Source organism: Neoarius graeffei, chromosome 3 (genome assembly GCF_027579695.1).
Source record: "Neoarius graeffei isolate fNeoGra1 chromosome 3, fNeoGra1.pri, whole genome shotgun sequence".
NCBI classification, from domain to species: domain Eukaryota; kingdom Metazoa; phylum Chordata; class Actinopteri; order Siluriformes; family Ariidae; genus Neoarius; species Neoarius graeffei.
In genome coordinates this window covers 53025331-53046224 of record NC_083571.1, presented here as the reverse complement: position 1 = coordinate 53046224, position 20894 = coordinate 53025331, and the positions used below count along the sequence as shown (strand labels likewise).

The 20894-nt window shown below is 41.4% G+C and overlaps 1 protein-coding gene across 2 annotated transcripts in view; it reads left to right on the top strand.

The window, feature by feature from the left end:
- Nucleotides 1–20594, top strand: part of si:cabz01101003.1 (ubiquitin carboxyl-terminal hydrolase CYLD) — a 43318-nt gene extending 22724 nt beyond the window's left edge. For both annotated transcript variants that reach the window (XM_060916991.1, XM_060916992.1), the window contains exons 9-16: nt 5784–5903; nt 9471–9562; nt 9649–9712; nt 9833–10052; nt 15709–15817; nt 16126–16244; nt 16321–16528; nt 18631–20594. In XM_060916991.1, the coding sequence (XP_060772974.1) occupies nt 5784–5903; nt 9471–9562; nt 9649–9712; nt 9833–10052; nt 15709–15817; nt 16126–16244; nt 16321–16528; nt 18631–18815 (1117 nt within the window). In that variant the 3' untranslated portion in view covers nt 18816–20594. The remainder of the gene's footprint in view (nt 1–5783; nt 5904–9470; nt 9563–9648; nt 9713–9832; nt 10053–15708; nt 15818–16125; nt 16245–16320; nt 16529–18630) is intronic.
- The last annotated feature ends 300 nt before the right edge of the window (nt 20595–20894 follow it).

Here is a 20894-nt window from a genome sequence, read left to right as displayed (position 1 = left end):
AGGAAGGTCAGTTTTATAGCTTCTCTAAAGAGCTCAACTGTTTTCAGCGGTGCTAACATGATTGTACAAGGGTTTTCTAATCATCCATTAGCCTTCTGAGGCAATGAGCAAACACATTGTACCATTAGAACACTGGAGTGAGAGTTGCTGGAAATGGGTCTCTATACACCTATGGAGATATTGCACCAAAAACCAGACATTTGCAGCTAGAATAGTCATTTAGCACATTAGCAATGTATAGAGTGGATTTCTGATTAGTTTAAAGTGATCTTCATTGAAAAGAACAGTGCTTTTCTTTCAAAAATAAGGACATTTCAAAGTGACCCCAAACTTTTGAACGGTAGTGTGTGTGTGTGTGTGTGTGTGTGTGTGTGTGTGTGTTAGGGCTGAACGATCTATCGTTTTCGACCGAAAATCGCGATCTCAGACAACACGATTTTGGGATCGTCAAAGCCGCGGTTTTTCTCAGTGCTCCTAAACTGACCCATGTTTTGTTTCGTCAATAAATTGTCCTCATTTTTTACACTACAGACAAAAAAAATTATATCAGTGTGTTCAGGAAAGCCTTGTGGCACTCAATGTGAAAGAATTTTGTGAATATCTCCTTCCGTTTTTGTGTAAATCCCCGTTGTTTGGAGAGAGCACTCTGAGGAAAAACTGCCCTTTCTGTGTCTCTGTGCTCAGCGTGCGGGTGGGGGAGGGGATGCTCGCTCTCTCTCACACACACACACACACACAGGAGGGAGGGGCTGCTCCCTCTCAGAGAGACACAGGCTTGTAGCTTCATGGCAAGTCACACATTCACACAGTACAGTGCAGCTCCTGCAATAGCGACTGCTGCGCGCACTGCATCTCACTCACAATTTCCCACAGGGGAATTGTTGGCTCTAGTTATAATTTATAATGCTTATGTACATTCTTTTACAAAAGTGCAATATTTTGACGCTGCTGAGCCATTGATCAACCTTTTTTTATGTCTGATATGTTGTAGATGGGAAAAGTAAAAGAAGCAAAAGTTTACTTAAGAAAGATGGCTCTCTTTTTATTTTTATTTTAAGTTATTATAACTTGTTCCTCAGGCACTCAATGTTAATAAACAGGCCTACATTTGAAATCTGTTGACCTCAGTTTTCATTCTTGCATTAGCTTTATGGAATTAATTGTATTAATTAATTTGCACTGAAACTCGATTTAAAGAAAAAAAATCGTGGTTGAAATCGAAATCGCAATATCTCATCTCATTATCTCTAGCCGCTTTATCCTGTTCTACAGGGTCGCAGGCAAGCTGGAGCCTATCTCAGCTGACTATGGGCGAGAGGCGGGGTACACCCTGGACAAGTCGCCAGGTCATCACAGGGCTGACACATAGACACAGACAACCATTCACATTCACACCTACGGTCAATTTAGAGTCACCAGTTAACCTAACCTGCATGTCTTTGGACTGTGGGGGAAACCGGAGCACCCGGAGGAAACCCACGCGGACATGGGGAGAACATGCAGACTCTGCACAGAAAGGCCCTCGCCAGCCACGGGGCTCGAACCTGGACCTTCTTGCTGTGAGGTGACAGCGCTAACCACTACACCACCGTGCCACCCCGAAATCGCAATATCTGCCAGAAAAATCGCAATTCAATTTTTTCTTAAAATCGTTCAGCCCTAGTGTGTGTGTGTGTGTATATATATATATATATATATATATATATATATATATATATATATATATATATATATATACACACACTGTATGGACATGGTATCAGAAAACAATTTTATTTATAACCAGTAGCCACATGCAGGGCTGGACAGTATCAAAGTACATTTACTTGAGTACTGTACTTAAGTACACTTTTTGAGTATCTATACTTTACTTGAGTGTTAATTTTTTGGCAACTTATGACTTTAACTTCACTACATTTGAAAGACTAATATCGTACTTTTTACCCCACTACATTTCTATCAAGGTCCTCGTTACTCGTTACTGTGAAGTGGCTTTGAAAGTGGATGTTTTTTTCTTTTCTAAAATGCGATTGGTTTTTTTCTTAGGTGACACTGGGAGCCTGTCAGTAATCACTCGGGTCACGTCACGTCCATAGACTGTATAAAATCAAGATCAGTGATTTCTCCACAGCGTTATTTAACACGATCAGTTGATGGCAGAATGGAAGGAGACGGTTGTTCCGGGGAATGAATGCACTCACGGCTATAGCTAGAACCCATGTTTCAGTTTTCTGAAAGGATTAAAGATTCGTTTCGTTTTAAATGTTTGCCGAAAACGGAGCACATCGCGGCCTACAAAAACTCACCATCCGACCTGCAGAAGCATATTGAGGTATATAAACGTTTTATTCCAAGAGAAAGCTTGCAATGAAGTTTTATGTGCTTTTAGAGCTAGCGATAACATTTCAATAGCTATGCAGTCTGGTTAGTCAAATTACTTTGCCTGCCAAGTTGCCGTAGCCTTGTCCGCGGCTAACGTTAACACACAGCTAGTTAACTTGGACACTTAGTTAGTATGTGAACACGGAGTTATGCTAACATGAATAACGTTAACTTATCTGAAGTCCTTTCAGAAATGTTTTAGCATAATCTTGCCAAATACAACCCGATTCCAAAAAAGTTGGGACAAAGTACAAATTGTAAATAAAAACGGAATGCAATGATGTGGAAGTTTCAAAATTCCATATTTTATTCAGAATAGAACATAGATGACATATCAAATGTTTAAACTGAGAAAATGTATCATTTAAAGAGAAAAATTAGGTGATTTTAAATTTCACGACAACACCACATCTCAAAAAAGTTGGGACAAGGCCATGTTTACCACTGTGAGACATCCCCTTTTCTCTTTACAACAGTCTGTAAACGTCTGGGGACTGAGGAGAGAAGTTGCTCAAGTTTAGGGATAGGAATGTTAACCCATTGTCTATTGTAGGATTCTATTTGCTCAACTGTCTTAGGTCTTTTTTGTCGTATCGTCCATTTTATGATGCGCCAAATGTTTTCTATGGGTGAAAGATCTGGACTGCAGGCTGGCCAGTTCAGTACCCGGACCCTTCTTCTACGCAGCCATGATGCTGTAATTGATGCAGTATGTGGTTTGGCGTTGTCATGTTGGAAAATGCAAGGTCTTCCCTGAAAGAGACGTCGTCTGGATGGGAGCATATGTTGCTCTAGAACCTGGATATACCTTTCAGCATTGATGGTGTCTTTCCAGATGTGTAAGCTGCCCATGCCACATGCACTAATGCAACCCCATACCATCAGAGATGCAGGCTTCTGAACTGAGCGCTGAGAACAACTTGGGTCGTCCTTCTCCTCTTTAGTCCGAATGACACGGCGTCCCTGATTTCCATAAAGAACTTCAAATTTTGATTTGTCTGACCACAGAACAGTTTTCCACTTTGCCACAGTCCATTTTAAATGAGCCTTGGCCCAGAGAAGACGTCTGCACTTCTGGATCATGTTTAGATACGGCTTCTTCTTTGAACTATAGAGTTTTAGCTGGCAACGGCGGATGGCACGGTGAATTGCGTTCACAGATAATGTTCTCTGGAAATATTCCTGAGCCCATTTTGTGATTTCCAATACAGAAGCATGCCTGTATGTGATGCAGTGCCGTCTAAGGGCCCGAAGATCACGGGCACCCAGTATGGTTTTCTGGCCTTGACCCTTACGCACAGAGATTCTTCCAGATTCTCTGAATCTTTTGATGATATTATGCACTGTAGATGATGATATGTTCAAACTCTTTGCAATTTTACACTGTCGAACTCCTTTCTGATATTGCTCCACTATTTGTCGGCACAGAATTAGGGGGATTGGTGATCCCCTTCGCATCTTTACTTCTGAGAGCCGCTGACACAAAATGCTCTTTTTATACCCAGTCATGTTAAGGACCTATTGCCAACTGACCTAATGAGTTGCAATTTGGCCCTCCAGCTGTTCCTTTTTTGTACCTTTAACTTTTCCAGCCTCTTATTGCCCCTGTCCCAACTTTTTTGAGATGTGTTGCTGTCATGAAATTTCAAATGAGCCAATATTTGGCATGAAATTTCAAAATGTCTCACTTTCGACATTTGATATGTTGTCTATGTTCTATTGTGAATACAATAACAGTTTTTGAGATTTGTAAATTATTGCATTCCGTTTTTATTTACAATTTGTACTTTGTCCCAACTTTTTTGGAATCAGGGTTGTAAATAGAATGTAGAAGTCTTTCTTTTTTAGTAACATTAGCTACCCAATATGATTTCTAGTTTGAAAAGATTTTGTTAGCATGTCAGGTGGAGCTTCACTGACTAGCTAGCTTAACATTAAACCATCAGGATTCCACAGGCAGATTCATATGTGCACGAATACATGCGCGTGCATGTGAGACCTGTGAGATGGACAGTATTGTACTAGTCAGTCACAACAAATTGCTGGAATTTTTTTGTTTTTGACATCAGATGATGGTCTTGCTTTTTTTTGTCTTGCTTAAAGCAGTGTTGCTGTCAGGCAGTTATTAAGCTCGAGGTGTGGACCTGGGTTTAATCAGGCTGGATTGTCCTTTTTATTTTCTGAGCAAGCTGCATTTACAGCTACTCCACTGTCTTCCTGATTAACATACACATGTATGTGTGCACACACTGCCACAGCTGGGTCAGAACCCTACCATGCTGCTTTGTGGGAGTGGAGAGGAGTGTTAGAATTAAAAAAAAACCCAAAACAATAATAAAGACACTGGCTCTTTTTCAGTTCAGTTTCATTTTGTAACACTCTACCGAGTGTTTATTCTACAGGTTCTACAAGTTAGTCAGTAAATCCAGTCGGTTGTTACAGATGCATTAGGTTTTGTAAGTGCTGTGGCGTGACAACGATGTGTTGACAGAAAATGTACTTAAGTATTTTTAGAAGCAAGTACTTCAGTACTTTAACTTCAGTAAAAATTTGACTGTACAACTTTTACTTGTATCAGAGTAACATTTGACCAGTGGTGATCTGTACTTCGACTTAAGTAATGAAGTTGGGTACTTTGTCCACCTCTGGCCACATGTACCCATTAGGGTATCTATTTTTTCTTTTTTATTAACAAGCTAGTAAGATCCCCTGAACAAAAAGCACCGAGGAATTTTTATATATTTATACTCAAGCAGCAACTACACTACTGTTCAAAAGTTTGGGGTCACCCAGACAATTTTGTGTTTTCCATGAAAAGTCACACTTTTATTTCCCACCATAAGTTGTCAAATGAATAGAAAATATAGTCGAGACATTTTTCTGGCCATTTTGAGCATTTAATCGACCCCACAAATGTGATGCTCCAGAAACTCAATCTGCTCAAAGGAAGGTCAGTTTTATAGCTTCTCTAAAGAGCTCAACTGTTTCCAGCTGTGCTAACATGATTGTACAAGGGTTTTCTAATCATCCATTAGCCTTCTGAGGCAATGAGCAAACACATTGTACCATTAGAACACTGGAGTGAGAGTTGCTGGAAATGGGCCTCTATACACCTATGGAGATATTGCACCAAAAACCAGACATTTGCAGCTAGAATAGTCATTTAGCACATTAGCAATGTATAGAGTGGATTTCTGATTAGTTTAAAGTGCTTTTCTTTCAAAAATAAGGACATTTCAAAGTGACCCCAAACTTTTGAACAGTAGTGTGTATATATATAATTTTTTCTTGTATTTGTGATGATTTTTGCTGTTTATTGAGTGATTTTTGTGATGCTAGGTGAATAATTTCTCTCTCTCTCTCTCTCTCTCTCTCTCTCTCTCTCTCTTTGCTTCTTTCAGTCTGTTTTCATGCTGCAGTTCAGTCGACTGGGTTTTGTTTTGGCCCTGCAACGAAGATGGCCACCGAAGCAAAGATGCTCAGGAACTACTGCGCTGTGAAATTGTCAATCCTTTACGCAGGTTTGCATGTTTGGAATAGACAGAGATGTATTTAGGGCCAAGTTCACGCTGCAGGGGAAAAGTGAGTGAAATATGATTCCCCCCAACCCCCCCCCCCCCCCCCCCCCTTGTATGAAGGTCATTTATTCTGACATTCAGTTTTTCATATATGCTACGGAAATCCAAGGACACATCTGGACACTGTTAAAGTGAGAAGTTGTCCTAGGAATATTACAACACGTACAGTCTGTGAGCAGAGAAAATCAAAACAAGGTCATGGAAATGAAGGTCACAATCTGTCTTTTCACCCAACAGTGTTAATCTACACAAATTAAACAGATTTAGTTTATATTACAAAAAACCAACAACAACCCCAGTACAAGACATAATAACTCTTGCTAAGGAGACTCGTCTAGCATAGATATACTTGTCTTGTCATCCTTTTTAAAGCTACTCATAGTAGATAAACCTGCACATTTCACAGCACTATCTGCCCTCTTCCTTGTGATTCTAACTTGTGAGCGCCTGACGACAAGGTGAACACTTTTCTGTTGCTCTACTCCTAACATGTCAGGAAAACTTGCAGTCAGGGAGTAATGGGTTAAGGAATTGTGTGTGTTTTTTAATCAGTATGGTGTCAGTAGGGATTGTATTGTATTGTTGACTTTAATAATAACCATGACGGCAGATGCGAATCATTCTGTAATGACTTTTCATGAGAACAGATGTCTCGTGCAAACTGTTCTCGAAACTTCCTGGAAATTAATTCCTAAGAGTAGAAACTGTGCGAGGTTCAGTCAAACTCCAAAATCAGCATTCACTGTAATCTCGCATCTGAACGCAGACACTTGGTCAATAGCTGTTGCGATTTAGCGCCGCAGCATCATCAGAATCAGAATTACTTTATTAATCTCCGGAGGGAAATTCAAATTTGCTACCAAGCTCCTGAATCAAAGAAGTAGTAAACATGTCTAAAAACAGAAGATAAAATCATCTGAAAAAAGAATAAATAAAAATAAAATAGATTTAAATAAGTTCAGTAACTTCAGTAAAGGGCGGCACGGTGGTGTAGTGGTTAGCGCTGTCGCCTCACAGCAAGAAGGTCCGGGTTCGAGCCCCGTGGCTGGCGAGGGCCTTTCTGTGTGGAGTTTGCATGTTCTCCCCGTGTCCGCGTGGGTTTCCTCCGGGTGCTCCGGTTTCCCCCACAGTCCAAAGACATGCAGGTTAGGTTAACTGGTGACTCTAAGGTGGTGTTTACATTAGACCGTATCCGTCTCGTTTTCGTCGCAGATGCACTGTCCGTTCACATTAAAACGCCGGGAAACGACTCCACAGGCGGAACAACTTGAATCTGCCAGGGCACACGTATTCAATCCAGTACGTATCTGATCCGGTGCTGTGTAAACATTGAGAAACGAGGATACGCTGTGCTGAGCTCTAGCTGACGTCGTCATTGGACAACGTCACTGTGACATCCACCTTCCTGATTCGCTGGCATTGGTCATGCCACGTTGGTCATGTGACGCGACTGCTGAAAAACGGCGCAGACTTTCACTTCCTGCTATTTGTCCCGAATCACTGCTCGTGCGCTTCACTCGCGCGCTCTGTGAGCTGCGCAGGGCCGGAGTGCGCACCCTCCAGAGGGCACTCACTGTTCAGGGCGGAGTGATTTGGAGCGCAGGATGCCTGCGGAGCCGAGCGTATCCGTGTATTGGCGTTGCTGTGTGCACACGAATCGTGTATTGGCGTTGCTGTGTGCACGCGAATCGTTTTAAAAACGTTAATCTGATGATCCGCTGATACGGTCTAATGTAAACACCACCTAAATTGACCGTAGGTGTGAATGTGAGTGTGAATGGTTGTCTGTGTCTATGTGTCAGCCCTGTGATGACCTAGCGACTTGTCCAGGGTGTACCCCGCCTTTCACCCGTAGTCAGCTGGGATAGGCTCCAGCTTGCCTGCGACCCTGTAGAACAGGATAAAGCGGCTAGAGATAATGAGATGAGATGAGAACTTCAGTAAAAGCAAAATGAAATGATTTTATATACAATGATTCCAATATACATATATTGCACCTGAGTTAAGAATACAGTATACATGGTAAGACAGTGTACCACAGTTATACAGTGGCATTGTACAGCTTGACTGCAACAGGTAGGAATGATTTCCTGTGTCTCTCAGTTGTGCAGCGTGGAAGAATCAGCCGTTTACTGAACGTGCTCCTGTGGCTGATCAGCTCCTCATGTAGAGGGTGGGAAGGACAGTCTAAGATTGTTTTTATTTTGGACAGTGTCCTCTTCTCCAACACCACTGTCAGAGAGTCCAGTGGCATGCCTACAACATGCCTGATGAGCTTATTGAGTCTGTTAGTGTCCTTCAAGCCGCTGCCCCAGCAGACGACAGCGTACAGGATGGCCACCACAGGCTCCTAGAACATCCGCAGCATCGTTCGGCAGATGTTGAAGGACCTCAGCCGTCTCAGAAAATAGAGACTGCTCTGGCCCTTTTTGTATACAGTGTCCACGTTTTTGGACCAGTCCAGTTTATTATCCAGTTACGTCCCCAGGTACTTGTATTCCTCCACCACGTCCACACTGACCCCTTGGATGTTGACAGGGTTCACCGGAGCCCTGATTCTCTTCAGATCAACCACCAGTTCTTTCGTCTTCGTCACGTTGAGCTGTAGGTGGTTCTTCCTGCTCCACGTGACAAAGTTGTCCACCACCGTCCTGTACTCGCTCTCATCACCACCGGTAATACGTCCAACCACTGCAGAGTCATCAGAAAATGTCATTATCATTCTTCTTCGATATAGCGATACAGAACACAGCAGCCAACAGCTCAGATATCACTATCTTAATTTTAATGAAGATCAGTATCTTCATGGGGGGCGGCACGGTGGTGTAGTGGTTAGCGCTGTCGCCTCACAGCAAGAAGGTCTGAGTTCGAGCCCCGTGGCCGGCGAGGGCCTTTCTGTGTGGAGTTTGCATGTTCTCCCCGTGTCCGCGTGGGTTTCCTCCGGGTGCTCCGGTTTCCCCCACAGTCCAAAGACATGCAGGTTAGGTTAACTGGTGACTCTAAATTGAGCGTGGGTGTGAATGTGAGTGTGAATGGTTGTCTGTGTCTATGTGTCAGCCCTGTGATGACCTGGCGACTTGTCCAGGGTGTACCCCGCCTTTCGCCTGTAGTCAGCTGGGATAGGCTCCAGCTCGCCTGCGACCCTGTAGAACAGGATAAAGCGGCTAGAGATAATGAGATGAGATGAGATATCTTCATGTCATGATAATTTTCCTTCAGATTTGAAAATGCACTCTGCTACTGAGCATGCCAAGTGGAGCATAGCTTTTTTTTTTTTTAATATGGGTTGGTTCATGGGTGTAACCTGTTGGCATTGCTGGATCCAGGGCACATTAGATGAGTAAGTGAACAGCCTCACCTAACAAAATGACACTTGAGCAGTAAATTGGATTTGAGCACTTGCAGTGTGAACATGGCCTTGGATTATGTGCTCAATTCTGAAATATCCCATTTCATTAGTCTTTGTAGTTTGTATGAAGATTTTAATAATAATGCTGTATACACACTTAGGTTTGGATATGTGTGTGCCAGTAAGACTATGGCATTGCGGAAGCTTCTGGAAGCCGAGACGACAGATGCAGGCTTTACTAATGAAGAGAAAGGTAGAGTTAAACACAAAGGAAATGCAGTCAGGCTTTACTTCCCATGATGAGTCTGACAGGATTCTTTGTGTGTGTGTGTGTTTCAGATCCTGAAGAATTCCTCAACAAGCTTTTCCAGCTCCTCCGGGTGGAGCCACTTCTGAAGATTAGGTAAAACCCTTCCATTCTTTTACCTTTTCTCCATAATGCACGTCACGGATTTGTCTTTTACTCCTCCTCACCCCTTTCATCATCATCTCATTGCTTCGTTATGTTTGTTTTCTCCTCTAGATCTTTGAGCCAGGAGCCACAGGAATGCCACATTTATCAGCTTTTCCCTCCGACACTTCCCTGTCCATCCTCACCTATTCGTTCTCCGCTCTCACCCTCTCTCTCTCCCTCTCTCTCACCAATCCCTCTGTTCTCACCCTCAGTTGGACTCATGAGGGTTGCCAGCGTGCAGACACTGCTGGAATCCTCCTTCATGCATTCTGGGCTTAAATTCACAGAGGTAAAGGCAACTCTGACTCACATTTTTCAGATAAATGTGACTCATGGATTGTAATCATGTCTGATCTAGGATCAGTGCATTTAGTGCTAGAGCATGTTGTTCATGTCAGAAGTGCTGAAGCAGGCTTTTGGTTTTATTCTACAAAAATGCGTATTAGTTAAAAGCATTTCAAAAAGCTGCTGTCATTTTTAACCCCTTCAGAACTTGTAGCCATCACAATGAACTTCATGCTGGGTTTTTTTTTTGTTCTTTTGTTGTTGTTTTTTTTAATTATAACATTCTTTGAGGCCTGTTTAACAGTCTGTCAAACTGTATTATAGTTAAATGAGATATGGAAAAGAGATGATGTAGGCTTCAAGCATGATGTTTAACAGCGTACAGTGTCTCACGTTAACCAGTCTTCTCAGCATGTCACTTATTTTGTCTCTGCACTGACGCTGCATCAAAGCATCGACAATAAATGAACAGAAGCCAAAGCAAGATCTTTGCCATTCAACCAGAATATCCAGTTCCACAGTCGCTGATAACAGCTTCAGACTTCAAAAACATAAGGGAAAGATTTGTGAGATGTCTCTGTGATGTCAATGTTACGCTCAAAAACTGCACATTACAACAACAGTTAGGCAAAAATGTGTAGATGTCTGCAGAACTTAACTATGGAGCTGCTTTGGAGGGAGGTGTGGAAGCAGATGGCTTGGTAGCAAGATCAGTAACTGCAGCTCACATGTGTATAAAAGGAGTTATTCCACGAAATCAAGTTGTACATGAGCTGATAGCCGATGAGGCGCGTAGCACTGAGCTGGCTATCAGGCATGTACGACGAAATTGAGAGGAATAACTGTTTTATTCTATCCACATTCACTGAATTTTGAGAAACAGAGCATTTTTATCTTTATTTTTTGCAAATTCGATGAATAAAAACTTTGCACAAAGGAGGAGCTGCAAAGATCCACAGCGGAGATGGGAGTATCTGTCCATAGGACCACTTTCAGCCGTACACTCCACCGAGGGGGGCTTTATGGAAGAGTGGCTAGAAAAAAAAGTCATTGCTTCAAGAAAAAAAATTTAAAAACGCGTTTGGAGTTTGCCCAACAGCATGTGGCAGACTCCCCAAACACATGGAAGAAGATTCTCTGGTCAAATGAGACTAAAATTGATCTTTTTGGCCATCATGGGAAACGGCATGTGTGGCGCAAACCCAACACCCTGAGAACACCATTCCTACAGTGAAGCATGGTGGTGGCAGCATCATGCTGTGGGGATGTTTTTCATCTGCAGGGACAGGAAAGCTGGTCAGGACTGAAGGAAAGATGGATGGCACTAAATACAGGGCAATTCTGGAGGAAAACCTGTTTGAGTCAGAGGTTTGAGACTGGGACGAAGGTTCATGTTCCAGCAGGACAATGACCCTAAATGTACTGCTAAAGCTACACTGGAGCGGTTTAAAGGGAAATGCTTAAATGTCTTGGAATGGCCTCGTCAAAGCCCAGACCTCAATCCAATTGAGAATCTGTGGCATAACTTGAAGATTGCTGTACACCAACGCAACCCATCTAAGAAGGAGTTGGAGCAGTTTTGCCTTGAGGAATGGGCAAAAATCCCAGTGACTAGATGTGCTAAGCTAATAGAGACATACCCCAAGAGACTTGCAGCTGGAATTACAGCAAGAGGTGGCTCGACAAAGTATTGACTTTGGGGGGTGAATACCTATGCACACTCCAGATTCCTGTTTTTTCATCTTAATTGTTGTTTGTGTTACAATAAAAAAAAAAAACAAGGTGCACCTTTAAAGTTGTAATCATGTTGTGTAAATCAAATGGTGCTAACCCCCCAAAAATCCATTTTAATTCCAGCTTGTAATGCAACAATACAGGACAAACACCAAGGGAATGAATACTTTTGCAAGACACTGTGTGTTGTTGTTGTTATTATTATTATTATTATTATTATTATTATTATAATAACCTCCTGTTCTCCCAGTGTGGTTATTTGCAATTTCCCACCCTCTAGCACACACCAAAGGAGGGTCAAGGCTGGTTCAGATGACAGCAGCTTTAATGAAAGCTCTTTTATAGCGCCTTAAACTCCCCGAGCCTGTCAGTGGTTCCACACATTTACTTCCTTATTCCCATTTTACATATACTCTTGTTGGTACATGCATTTTTCCTATTAGTTACTCTTGAATATGTTTTGAAATGAATAACTCAGTAATAAACTATGAGCGTAATCTTTTCCGACTAATGTTTTTAGACATTTCCTCATGTCCTTGCATTTATGTATCTTTTATACCCCATATTAAATGCCTTTTTGTACCTCGGGCTGACAGTTCAGTAACTGATGCCATAGCACACGTCATCATGAGTGCATCATCGGAACTTTTATGAAATGAATCCACTTCATTATCAGAAGTGACTGATTGGACATTAAAATCGATCTTTGGAGCAACTGCTAATTAGGGGCCAAGCAGCGAAGCTGGCGAAGGCCCCTAATGAGTTTGTCGGTTTTCTTATTATTATTATTATTATTATTATTATTCAACTTTCTTCTCCTATGGGATGTCAATGGCAGCCCATAGAACCACACATAGGAAAATGCTCAAATTTGGCACACACATTCTAGACAGTCTCAGCATTCCCCACAACAATTTTTACCTCCCCACCCCCAACCCTCTAGCGCCACCAGCAGGTCAAAGTTGCAGGTACATTTCTGCTTGTAACTTTTGAACCGTTGGTCCGATTTTCAAAAACTTGGTATCCCTGGAATCCTTGGGTCAAGACGAATCCAAAGCACCCCATGACGTCATTTTCCGCCCATATAGTTTTCCCGCCATTTTGAATTTTGTGAAAATCAATTAAAATGCTTCTCCTCCCTCAATTTTGGACCAATTTCTCCCAAACTTGGTAGATGGCAACTTTGGACTAAGCTCCACAAGAAACTTACCCGGTTTTTAGAATTTCATAAGCGTTTGGCCGTGACAGCCAAACAAAATTGGAGGCGCAGACGCCAAACAGGAAGTGTGCTCATATTTCGGCCGGCCTTTGGCGTATCTTAACGAAACTTGGTGGGTTTATGCCCCACCCCTCCATGAAGGACCCCAAAGAATTTGGAACATATTGGCTGCTAGGGGGCGCTATAACTAGGAAAAAAGTCTTTTGGCTCATATCTCATGATGCGTTTTGGCTAGAAACAAAATTCCACTGCCTATGGAATCCTTGGGTCAAGACGAATCTATCGCACCCTATGACGTCATATTCTGCCTTGAGGATTTTCCGCCATTTTGAATTTTGTTAAAATCAATGAAATTCTATGGAAACCCATAGAACCGTCTGACGACAGGTTTTCAAATTTGGCACACTGATTCTAGGCTGGCTCAAGGTTCTTGTCAGCAAATTTCAACTCACCACCTCAAACTCTCTAGCGCCAACAACAGGCCAAAGTTGCATGTACATTTCTGCTTGTTACTTTTGAACCGTATGTCTGATCGTCAAAATCTGTGTATCGCTGGAATCCTTGGGTCAAAACGAATCCAACGCATCCTATGCCGTCATATTCCGCCTTGTATATTTTCCGCCATTTTGAATTATGTGAAAATCAATTAAAATGCTTCTCCTCCCTCAATTTTTGACCAATTCCTTCCAAACTTGGTAGATGGCAACGTTGCACTAAGCTGCACAAAAAACTTACCCGGTTTTTCGAATTTCATAAGCGTTTGGCCGTGGCTGCCAATCAAACTTGGATGTGCAGACGCGAAACAGGACGTGTGCTCATATCTCGGCAGCCCTTTGATCTTTCTTAACCAAACTTGGTGGGATTATGCCCCACCCCTCCATAAGTGCCCATACCACATTTGGTGCACTTTGGCCATTAGGGGGCGCTATAACTTTCCAAAATGTGTTTTGGCTCATATATAATTGAGCTCATATCTCAGCAGTCTTTTAGCACACACACACACACACACACACACACACACACACCTAGTACACTTGAAGTAATTTCAGCCATCACAGTCAATCGAATTTGACGGTGAAGCCGTGCATGCCTCTAACCATCTGGTTGGAGGTACATTTCTGCTTGTAAACACTTCCTGTGCGTGCCTATGACCGTCTGCCTGGTCAGTTCTTTCTGTTGCCATGGCAACTTAGTCTGGGTCACGCTGCTTGGCCCCGCATTGCTGCTTGCAGCTATATTTTTTTCTCCTGTTAGTTTTTAAATTTACATTTGAGGTAAATTTTCAGTAATACAAAGATTTTTTTTTCTTTTCTGAACATTCGTTTTGTTTTCTTGGTACTTTGTTTATAGATAAGTGTGTGTGTGTGTGTGTGTGTGTGTGTGTGTGTGTGTGTGTGTGTGTGTGTGTGTGTAATATATATTAGGGTGCATCAGTTGCCCCCTAAAAATGAAAAGTTCCTCTGATCATGATGCATTTTTGTTTTTATGTTCCTTTTGGTAAGAAAACACACTGGGTGAAATATTTTGACAAAATTCAAGAGTTTAATGGTGGCACCAGGAGCTCAAAGTTATGGAAAAAGCTGCTATTTTATGACTTTTATGACAATTTCGATCACTTTTCATGAAACATCATGGCACCTTATAGAGTATACCAAATATCTTAGATACACAGTTTTAGTACATATTCTAAATATATTATCAAGCACAGTTTGAGTTTTAACTGTTCATTGAATCATTGTTCAGCTACTTTTAAACAATACAAATGTATTATGAATCACATTAATGGTTCTCAATCCCTTGCAAAGGTTCTTAACATGATCTCTGGCTCACAAGAAATCAATAAATGGAGTCCAACATTATGATTCAAACCTTACGCAAAAATATAAATTAAGCGTTTTTTGGCAAAAAATGAACCTCATGGTGCCACCATTAGACTTTTGAGTATGGTCAAAACATTTTACAGGATGTCTTTACTGGTGAAAAGGAACACCCAAACAAAAATACATCAGATTTTATGAAAGTGAGGGCAACTGATGCACCCTAATATATTATATATGAGTGATTCCACGCTTATGGGTACTGAAATGGGGACATGAACTTATTCACCTAAAACCATTTCTTTTTTTACCATCAGGTCACAAAACATGTAATCTTTAATGAATGATATGTTAAAAGATAACTTTAATTTTCTGAGATGTAATAAAAACATATTTATATGCCAAAGTCAAGCCTATGAGTTCCAAAATGATGTCTGTTACATTACTTCTGTTACGATTGTCCATCTCGCGTCTGTTACAAATTAATTACAATCTAGCTCTATACCATGTTAATCTTATTGAAAGAATGTGTATGTTTATTCTACTACACATGTTTATTAATTATATTTGCTAAAACATCACCTTCCTATGTTTCAAAAAGTAATTCTACGTTGTTAAAATTGAGAATATATATGTCCACAACACTTCTGTTACGCTCTGACTTTGGCATATAAATATGTTTTTATTACATCTCAGAAAATTAAAGTTATCTTTTAACATATCATTCATTAAAGATTACATGTTTTGTGACCTGATGGTAAAAAAAGAAATGGTTTTAGGTGAATTTTTAAAAATAAGTTCATGTCCCCATTTCAGTACCCATAAGCGTGGAATCACTCATATATATATAAGATAGATAAAATATTCTCTTTCCCCATTTTGATAATCAGGCTCCATCCTGCCTTCCTCTGCTTATGCCACGCTTTGGTAAAGAGTTTAAGATGTTTGATGCCATTCTCCCATCACTCACACTCGACATCACAGACCTTCTGGACGAGGGTGAGATTGATTTATATGTGATTTATTATTATTGTTATTATTATTATTATTAGATTAAATAATGCAAAGAATATTCTTTATTCAATGTTAATAGTATTATTGTGTTGTAATGCTATTTACTATTATACTATTCCTTATTCTGTTATCCTAGATATAATATATTATTCATACTACTCCTATTATATGAATACTGTATGAGAATGTTTTAAATTGTTCTGTCTTATATTGCTGACGACAAATCATGTCAAAACACCAATACAGAACAGAAAGTCCACAACGTGACTGAATGCTCTCGTCCTTCCCTCTAGCTCTTCGACAGTGTAGTATATGTCAGTCAGTGGCAGAATGGGAGTGTTCACAGTGTTATGAGGATCTGGACATCACACCTGGCCAGTTAAAACAGTACTGCAACACCTGCAATGCGCAAGTATGCATCGGGCTTCACATATTTTCTGCCTGTCCTCGAACCCAGTTAACATGTTAACCGCATTTCTCCATGTCAGGTTCACGCCCACAAGAAACGCCAGACACATAAACCAGTCAAGGTCAGAATGCCTCAGGGCACGTGGGAGGGACCAGTTCACGGAGCTCGCCAACAATTAACTCTCTTCGCTGTGACGTGTATTGAGACCAGTCACTACGTGAGCTTCGTCAAGCACGGGCCCCTTCCTACTGACTGGCTCTTCTTCGACAGTATGGCTGATAGAGAGGGTAAGAAATTAGACCAGTGACAAGGTCAAGGAAAGAACAGGGTTTATTTCATGCAGTGTGGGGCATTTTGCTGGCATGATTTGGGTTTACTTGTCCTTTTTTGGGGAGTCGCTGAAAATCAATACAGAGTTCTTCTGACCGATCACCTTTATCCAACGAAGAAGCATTTTGTAGCCGCGTTTTTGGTCAGCGTGTGTATGCACAAAAATGTTCAAGTGTAACTTTGCATAACTTTTCCCGAACAGCTAAAATTGATTATTCTTCTGTTTATATCATCTCATCTCATTATCTCTAGCCGCTTTATCCTGTTCTACAGGGTCGCAGGCAAGCTGGAGCCTATCCCAGCTGACTACGGGTGAAAGGCGGGGTACACCCTGGACAAGTCGCCAGGTCATCACAGGGCTGACACATAGACACAGACAACCATTCACACTCACATTCACACCTACGGTCAATTTAGAGTCACCAGTTAACCTAACCTGCATGTCTTTGGACTGTGGGGGAAACCGGAGCACCCGGAGGAAACCCACGCAGACACGGGGAGAACATGCAAACTCTACACAGAAAGACCCTCGCCGGCCCCGGGGCTCGAACCCGGACCTTCTTGCTGTGAAGCGACAGCGCTAACCACTACACCACCGTGCCGCCTGTTTATATCATGTACTCATGAATAATAAGTATCAAGTGGGTACAATTGTGTATTAGTCTTTTAAGGAAGTTGTTCCCTCTCCAGCCTCAGGTTTTCTCTCACTTAATAATTTAGAAAAAATCAGAAGGCTCTCCTGTAGCAGAAAACTAACTGGCTGCCACCAGAAGCTCCTTCCATAAATGTTAAATAAACATCTCATGACAGAAACTTCATGATATCAATTATTATATCTATCTATCTATCTGTCTGTCTGTCTACAGTGGTGCTTGAAAGTTTGTGAACCCTTTAGAATTTTCTATATTTCTGCATAAATATGACCTAAAGCATCATCAGATTTTCACACAAGTCCTAAAAGTAGATAAAGAGAACCCAGTTAAACAAATGAGACAAAAATATTATACTTGGTCATTTATTTATTGAGGAAAATAATCCAAGATTACATATCTGTGAGTGGCAAAAGTATGTGAACCTCTGGCTAGAACTTTTTGGTTTAAATGAGAAGCGTTATGTTTGGAGAAAGGAAAACACTGCATTCCAGCATAAGAACCTTATCCCATCTGTGAAACATGGTGGTGGTAGTATCATGGTTTGGGCCTGTTTTGCTGCATCTGGGCCAGGACGGCTTGCCATCATTGATGGAACAATGAATTCTGAATTATACCAGCGAACTCTAAAGGAAAATGTCAGGACATCTGTCCATGAACTGAATCTCAAGAGAAGGTGGGTCATGCAGCAAGACAACGACCCTAAGCACACAAGTCATTCTACCAAAGAATGGTTAAAGAAGAATAAAGTTAATGTTTTGGAATGGCCAAGTCAAAGTCCTGACCTTAATCCAATCGAAATGTTGTGGAAGGACCTGAAGCGAGCAGCTCATGTGAGGAAACCCACCAACATCCCAGAGTTGAAGCTGTTCTGTACGGAGGAACGGGCTAAAATTCCTCCAAGCCGGTGTGCAGGACTGATCAACAGTTACCGCAAACGTTTAGTTGCAGTTATTGCTGCACAAGGGGGTCACACCAGATACTGAAAGCAAAGGTTCACATACTTTTGCCACTCAAGGGTTCACAAACTTTCAAGCACCACTGTATGATTTGAAGTGGATCAAGTGGAGGTTTGCACTTGTTAGTCTTATGCGTAAATTGACACTCCCTCAGGAGCACAAAGAGAATAAAGCACTCGTGTAAACACTCGTATGAACAAATGCATTCGTGTCCAGTTTGATAAACGAGGCGCATTATTAGCCTTAGATCATGTGGAGTCTCTGAATTAGTCGTTACACCAGCACTGCTGTCAGAGCTGCTGTTCTAGAAACCTAATCAACAGCGCTGTGGTTTAATAAATGAACAGTTCTTGCTTGTGGACATGGACATTTTGACCCTGCAGTATTGAAGATGCCATTAAATACTAAAGAGCTGATTTGCTTGTTTTGGTCTCCTGATGCCTTTGACAGGAGGGGAGAACGGATTCAACGTGCCACAGGTGAGGGCCTGTCCAGAGGTGGGACGTTACCTGAGCTTGTCAGAGGTCGAGCTCAGCCGCTTAGACTCCACCTTCCTGAAAGAGCCAGTGCGAAGATTGCTGTGCGATGCCTACATGTGCCTTTATCACTGTCCTGAACTGAGCCTGTATAAGTGAAGTAAAGAACTAGCAGCGATGCTTGTCCTGACAAACCACCAAGCTTTTAGTGTTTCAAATACATGTGAATCTTCTTTTGGGGTGGGTGTGTGTGTGAGAGAGACATGGCGAAAGAGGACAAACTGATTGTAGCAAACAGAATAAAACTGAAAACCATAGACTGACAGTCAACTGATTTTGAACACTGTAGGATTTTAAAACATTTTTGGTTAAATCTCAGGCAATGGGCTCATCTTAAATACAAAATCTAAAGAGTAGGTATAGGTGAATTCAGAAATAATAAACAACCTTGATGTAATTGCAAAAATATGAGGTACAGTGCATAATTTGTCCTAGAGTTGAGACTGAGGCTGTCTTTTTTGTTCAACCATATCACAGGTAAATTCAGGAGCAAGATCAATGTAATTCTCCTATAGCCTAGGTCACAATCGGACGTACGATTTTTTGGCCGTGCGATTTTTGCCGTTTCCCAAATCGCTGCGTTTTTTTTTGTTCGTGGAGAAAGACGCACGTTGGCCGTAAGTTTGTCTTGCAACCTGAAAAAAACGTAAGCACCCGTAGAGTTTGTTTGACATGACAAAGAACCTCTGTGGCCGGTCTGTGGCTCGAAAATCAGCACGTCACACTCGCGCCCTCCGTGCGTTTCTTGCGTTTTTTGCACGTAGACCGGCCGTAGGAGCACGTACGGCCGGTTGTGACCGAGGCTTATTTGATATTAAACTTTGGTCAAATATCTGTCACATTCTGCATTCTCTGCAATTTTTTTACCTTGCGCAATACCAGAAAAATTCAGTTGAAATCAAGCCATTTGAGGCGAATTGATCCGCCTCTGAAAAAACTTGGCATTTGGATTTCCCGGCAAACACTGATTTTCATGATGTCGCGTGCGGGACGCCTCCCTCTGAATCCTACGTCAGCGCTGGTTTGTTTATGAGGAAACGACCTGGTGGTTTTCTGCAAATTTCTTCAACGTTATCGCGTAATTATTAAAATGGTTAACAGATGTATCGTAGGAGGGTGTAGCAACACCAATCTTGATGGGATTAGTACTCATTGTTTCCCAAAAGACCGGACAATGAGAGAGAAATGGGAGCGCTTGGTCTACACAGGCTGTGCACTGAAACCGTGCAAAGCTCGCGCAGCCTGCTGGCACTTCCGCAGGTGACGTCACGAATCTGGCTCCAGACTCCCTTGGGATTTTTCCAGACGTGTTTTGCTATTTTATTTTTTTCTGCTGTAGACAGATGGCCTTGTGCAAAATTACCCTTCTGGATGAGTGTGTAAAGGGACATACTTTCATATAAAAAAAAAATGAAATTGGTCCAGAATATGCACTTTAATCTATAAAAACCTCCATGTGTTCAAAAACATTTTACTGCCTGTGTATGTTGAAATTCATCTGAACCAGTAACAGTTGTACAGGACTCCATCTGTACACATCTGTCTGATCAGGCCGGTGTGCTTTTTATCATCATACTTCTGCCAGAATTCATATTGAATCATTCACATTTTCGATAGTTTTTCACATTTTCCATGTTTAGCAGTCACATTGAGATTATAGGAGATCTGTAGCGAGCACAACTGACAAACACAAACCCATTTATCTGTCTTCACTGGAAATGTTGTCTTTACATATTCTACCTGAAAAGTATAATGGTGTATATAACTGAGAGCTGATTAATATTATGGGTATAAAATCTACTTTTCAAACATGTCTGTCGGTTTCCTTTGAGCAGTTATTTAATAAAGTCACATCACTCACTACTTTTACAATGAAAATTGGATGCAGTCAGTAATTTTACACCTACAAGGTACAGTAGGTTTACCTGATAATATAATGAATGAGTATAATGCATACGTCCTTAGTCTTGGGTTCATTTGAGATGTGGATGGAGACGGTGTTTTTGCCAATCATTATTTATAATGTAGTTGTATACATATAAACTCGATTTATTATTATTTTATAACAATTATAGATATGTGCACTTTATTGAACCAGTGTAAGCAAGAACAGAAATGAATGCGCCACAGGATGACGTGCGACTTGTGATGCTTGTGGTGTAAATATGTAAAATGAAC